General features: G+C 31.1%; 1 protein-coding gene across 2 annotated transcripts in view; it reads left to right on the top strand.

Annotated features, from left to right (window-relative positions):
• Positions 1-6,378, top strand: part of LOC149483575 (kin of IRRE-like protein 3) — a 100,047-nt gene continuing 93,669 nt past the window's right edge. For both annotated transcript variants that reach the window (XM_089702712.1, XM_089702711.1), the window contains exon 1: positions 1-374. In XM_089702712.1, the coding sequence (XP_089558838.1) occupies positions 308-374 (67 nt within the window). In that variant the 5' untranslated portion in view covers positions 1-307. The remainder of the gene's footprint in view (positions 375-6,378) is intronic.

Below are 6,378 nucleotides of genomic sequence, written 5' to 3'. Positions count from 1 at the left end.
AGCCCATTGAGTGTGGTTCCGGTGGGGTCGATCACCAGTGAGTGCGTGCCTTTACGCCGCTATTTTAAACTTACTCGCGTGCTTACCGAACGCGTTACGCGCCAAAAATTATTCTATATTCAAATTTCGGGAATAGACAAAAAAGTTTGTTTATTTTTTTTATTGTGAAAGTGATAATGGACGAAAGATGAAAGAAAAATTAACAGAAAAACAACGATATCCAGTGGTAATTAAGTAAACAAAACCTGCGTTCAGAAATAATTAGAGCATTTTGTGAAATGTTGTGAAGTTAGGATACGTTACGACAATGAAGAATATTAACAGTAACTGTTTTGTGCGAGTTTTTCTATTTTTTATGAGTGCAATTAGTGTTGGTAAGTGTGTTTTTTTTCGTAATTTATTCATATGACTCTTATGAAATTACCGTTTACAGTTTTTGTGGTAGAGCATAATAATTTAAAAATGTAACTAGATTTAAGTAAATTATTCTTTGCAGATATTTTTATTTCAATTAAGTTTAAAAGTTTTAGTATTATTAAGAATTATGTTTAAATTAAAATTGAAATATTTTTTTAGGTTCTTCGCGTGCAAATCACGCTTTTATTTTTTTACAGTATATTTTTACCATCTGTATGCAAAGGCCATAAAAATAAAATATATTCTATTTTCCATAAATTTTAATTCTGCCATAAATTATTTAAGATAAAAATAAGTAACTAGGTACATTCTTTACTATGTTATAATATTTTTTACTCTTTTGAATTAATTTTCATACAGTAAAAATAAAATACATTTCGTAACTAAATAATAAATCACCGAGCAAACGATTCCAATTTCAAAACTCGACTAATTTCTCAACAATACTAATCAGCTTCCTTCTAGCAAATTCATCTCCATTCTAAATTGCGTAAATTCATTGTAATTCGTTTAAAATCGTCTAAAATATGCAATTACTACGCTGTATGGTCAAGCGGGGCGAATACGGTCGGCTATTGTTTAGAATTTGATACAATCACAAATAAATCAGTTCTGATAATACTTTCAACAATTTACTGTTATTTTTCGGTGGGAAATTCGTATCTGTGAAATTTTTAATCTATATTGTGTTGCTGTTTCAAAATATAGAAGGGGATGTCCGATGTAGAGTTCATGAAAGCCGGTTGGAAATAATTACAAATAGTAACCTGTTTATTTATTTAATTAAAGCATTTAAATAATCTTAAACATCTAAGTCTTAAACATATGAAATTCATTTCTTGATGATTATTAATATTTGTGATACACGATAATGTAGATAGGTACGTCAATTAAACAGAATGTAATATGAGATGAATAGATCAAAATGGGACCTCTTCGAAACTATCTACCTATGAATTAGTTTAAAATTACAAGAATTATTGTAAAAGATCAAATACATAGATGAGAACATCAGTACTAATATTCCTATACTTACTATGAAGGTATTTGAAACAACACCCTCGGAAATTTTTGAATTAGGTTGTTTCGTTGCCTCTACCAAATTAATCTAAATGGCATACCACTAAAAGAAACGGCGTGAAATTCATGCCTTGATATGAAAACTTTCATGTATTATTTTCCATGTAATTGCTGCCACATACAAATAGCTCAACTTTTGAGGTGGTTTGGGATTATTCCGTTTGACGCAGTCGAAGTTTAACAAACTTGTGTTTCGCCTAATGAACTCGACAAAACACATTTGAACTTATATCTAGACTCAAACTTTATTTTGGAAATGCGGAAGACATGTTTAATTTTTAGTTTTAAATAAACTAGACTTTTTTAATAAAGTAGGTATTAGTAACGTTATTACTTAATTTATCAGAGTTACACGCATGGATGAATGTAAAATATGAGAATGATGCATAATAACATAATAATATGTAATAACTAACAAGTAGGTAAGTATTGTGGTATTACTCATTCTACGCGTAATTAAAAAAAATATATTATGATAGGTATTCAAAAAAATCTCTCTCCGAAGCGAACTTACATTTTTCTATTTAAATTCATTAGTATTATATAAGTACCTAACCATAATTATACGCATGTAGGTATGTATCGAAAACACGGAAGGCACGTGCCAACAAGATTTTCTATTATCAGATCTATACCTCACTTCACAAGTTTTTCTCAAGACGACTTTCAACGGATGAGAGTGGAAATCTTTTACCTGATCAAACATTAAGGTGCAAAACACTTTCGCCATTAGTGCTCACGTAGGGTGTAAATTACAAGTATTTCTGAACAGTTGATTGATTGACTTCTTTTCGTAATGGGTATCGCCAGTTTGCTAATATCTCAAGACTTTTACTAATAGGTACTTATTGAGTTTTTAATGGAGAAACTTTTATAGAGTTGCATAGTTCAGTTTAATAATACAGGGAAAACATCCAAGTGACGAAAGATACATAATGGAAATAGTCATTTTCGATGGACGATTAAAAAATACTTTTCGGCATGATGGAAGAGAATATTCGTATGAAAATGAAAAAGCTACATATTACAATAGGTAAATGTTTATTTTACCATATATTTTTTTATGAATTACTAGCAAACCCGGCGAACTCCGTTTCGCCACCACATTTCATTTTTTCCCGCTTTTCTGTTGAATTTTCTTTGCTATCACGGAGTTCTCACGGAGACCGAGACCTTTCCAACGAATGCAAAACGGTGGAAATCGGTTCGTGCGTTCTGGAGTTATAGCGTCAGGCAGAAAAACCCGACTTATTTTTATATAGTAGAATAACCTTAAATTTGGGCTTATTTACTTTTGCCTATTTAAGAAAGAAAGTGTTCAGGGAAATTAGTTCATTATATAATATTATAATGAAATATAAGGCTTCTCTCCAATGAAGAATGAGTTAATAGTAATTCAAAGCGGAATTGCGGTTATTGACTTGTGCTCTCCCTTACGGCAGTGGCGCGGAACCATTTGTAAACTTTTATCTGCATAATACCGATGCTATCCGATACTAAATTAATGTTTTAAAATGTATTGGGTATTTTCTTTGATATGAAGTGTCAAAGTTGAACCATTTACAAGCATTATTACGCGATTTATCTATTTAATATAAATAGATAAATCGCGTAATAATGCGATTAATAATTTAATAAGCTCTAATTTCCGCAGAGAAATACTGAAAACAAGCTCGTCACGCCTTTAAAAACTACTCTGTGACCTGTGTATAATCAAGTTTATATATAATCTCTTATATATAAAATTCTCGTGTCACAATGTTAGTCTGCATACTCCTCCGAAATGGGTGGACCGATTCTCATGAAATTTTCTGTGCATATCGGGTAAGTCTGAGAATCGGCCAACATCTATTTTTCATATGTACCACGGGCGAAGCCGGGGCGGACCGCTAGTAATATATAATATTTGATTGTACTTGTCTTCTTTATATATAAAAATGAATCGCAAAATGTGTTGGTAAGCGCATAACTCGGGAAAGGCTGAACCGATTTCGATAATTCTTTTTTTATTATATTCCTTGAAGTACGAGGATGGTTCTTATGTAGAGAAAACGTAAACATGTACCACGGGCGAAGCCGAGGCGGACCGCTAGTTATTAATACAATTCACTCGTTTTTGTATTAGCTTAAAATATAAATTTACACAGAACTTTAAAATGATTGCATTACAGAACTACGTACCTATTGAAAATACTTCATACGAAATGAATAATATAGTGCAGAATTCGACAAAGTTGTTTCGTTCGCTAGATTTGACCAACGCTTCGACTTGATTCCAGTCAAACTTTGTTACTAGTTCTGTACTACAATAAATGTCTGAGTTTTGAGATACTATTCAATCGTAAATCCACTTATAAAACTCAAATATTCACTGTGCAACCAGAAACTTATAATTCCACGAAGGTACTACGTAATAATTAATAAACTACCTATTTATTTATTAAAAATTTAAAATAAGGTAAAAATATATAAATCTGTGGCATTGATTGCGTATCGGCATGATTCATTGTAACTATTGGGCTATTATAATTTTAAAACTCGATTGCAGGTGTTAGGTGTACCTACTTATTTTTGGATATCTTCAAAGCACAAACATATCGCAATACCTACTCTATAATAAGTATACTCTTTATAGATTAAAATAGTTTTAATCTAGTTCATTTCAAATGGGATTATAGTTTCAGAATTAAAATACTTCACAAAGGATTTAAAGCACGATAAAATCGTTATTAATCCGACATTAATGCATTTTACCGCGGGTTTGCATACGAGAGATTTCAGTGTTTTCTAGAAATTATGATATTGAATTTATTTTTCCTTTTCATTTTGAAATGAAATGTATTGCAATTGTAGGGATTCGATAAGCCGTTTCCGCGAAAGAGGAATATTTTTTTTTAAATATAAAATAAAATATCAATTCGTGTTTACTTTACTAATTATACATACTTACATAAAGTTATAATATTTGTAGGTTTAAACAGTATTAATTATTTAGTAAATACTTAATACTCCATTAAATGGATAATGGAAGTAAAATTTAAAATAATTTGGAAAATCCAAAAGTGCACGCCTCATAATTTTTTTTAAATAATTATTTTTGTTTATTTAATAACAATTAAACCACATCGAATCAGACCCTGAAAAATGAAAGGGTTCTATTCCTGAGCATACTCAAGCGTAAGAGAAAAAAAAAAGACTCGATTAGTAAAGTATTTCGGTCGCTATCGTGTTAACAAGAAAATCCTCCGCACATACAGACACACGGACGTCCAAGACAGAACTTTTTTAAACTGTTTTTTAACTAGTTTAAATAACAAAAATGACATCAAAAATATCATGAATGTTAAAAATAGTGTTTTTTCTTAACCCTTAAATTGTCACCCCTAGATAACTTGTGTGTATAATGTCGAAATTTGGAGGATGTGTTGGAATTAGGATAGAAAAGAGGAAAATGAAAAAAAAAATGAAAAATTTTATTTTTTTCTATGGTTTTCACTATGTCACATAAAACGGACATTGCCAATTATATGTACATGTTCCAACCGTCACATATAACGGACAATGCACATTGTTCCTGCAACCGTGGTACATGAATATAATGCACATTTTCAGCTCTGTAATTCAAAATTGTTATCAAATTATAATAATGGACGATCTAGTATAAGCTTTTCAAACATCTGTCTTAAAATATTGGTTAAAACTTTAACGATATCGTTAAAAATAATGGATTTTAAAAAACGACACTACCAAAAATCACAGCCTAAGAATATGCTAAGAATGGGAATAGAAATAGTATTTCATAGCCTGAAAACTTATCTTATACACCAAGAAAGTCCTCTTCCCATTCTCTAAATTGTACAGATTGAAATGTGTTTGCTTCATCGTATGCAAAGAAGTCGTATATACCATGCCTGAAGTACGAAAACAAACACGAAATTTAATTCGCTTTTTTTTGGATTCTTAGACATATATATCCATTTGCTACCTGTTTTTTAATTTGTAAGGTATTATTATTTAAATTTTCAAACATTAGGTGGTATTTCTGGTAAGTAACATGATGCTGTGGCTGAAGAACTACTGAGAAGTAGGGAAGATTCATCTGGCACCACATGTAATGGCTGTAATTCTGCAGCAATAATATTTTGTTGATGGTAAAAATTCTGAATTTTTGGGTCTTCATTGGGTCTCAAATCAATATATCGTATTATTCCGGAGGTATGGTGCTGGGGGTAAATGGTTAACATTGTTATCATAGTGAAATCACTCCCGTAGGTCTACATTTCCTTCGAAATCGTCATCTCAACTCTCTTCAGCTTCCGCCAGAGGTAGTGAGGGAATTTTTTATTGATTGCCAAGTCATGCTTCTGTAAAACATAATAAAAGTAGAGAAAAATATATCAAAATGAAGATGTTGAAAATGGAGGGCCTTATTGGCAACGTCCGTTACATAGGACATGTGAAGAATACCCTAGTGTATACTCCAAGTTGTCAACGTCCGTTTTATAGGACATCATAAATAAACTAAGATTTTTATTCCAAATATTGTAAAATATGTAAAAATTATGTCAAAATACTATACTTACAATCGTATTCTAACTAATAATATAACATTATAAGCAAAATAGCCAAAATACTTACAGTTATTACCAATTTTATCAGGAGAGTCAAAAGATCCGTTTTTTGCAAATTTCAAATGGTCACCGTTCGCGACTGTACTTCGCTTCGCTAATGAAACCTGCATGTACGTGAAGGACATAGCTAGTACCTTCCCAATATACCAATTGGAAATGCCTAGGTCTACTGTAACATCGCCAGCATGTGTGTAAATACTATGTCCTTTAAAACGGACGAAATCAATTTAAGGGTTAATATGTGTGTGTA

The sequence above is a fragment of the Colias philodice genome, chromosome 13, assembly GCF_061535455.1.
Source record: "Colias philodice isolate Cphi_HAF_F1 chromosome 13, ilColPhil1 Martin Lab GWU primary, whole genome shotgun sequence".
Classification (NCBI taxonomy): domain Eukaryota; kingdom Metazoa; phylum Arthropoda; class Insecta; order Lepidoptera; family Pieridae; genus Colias; species Colias philodice.
Note: the sequence above shows the minus strand (reverse complement) of the source record. Positions and strands in the feature narration are given on the sequence as shown.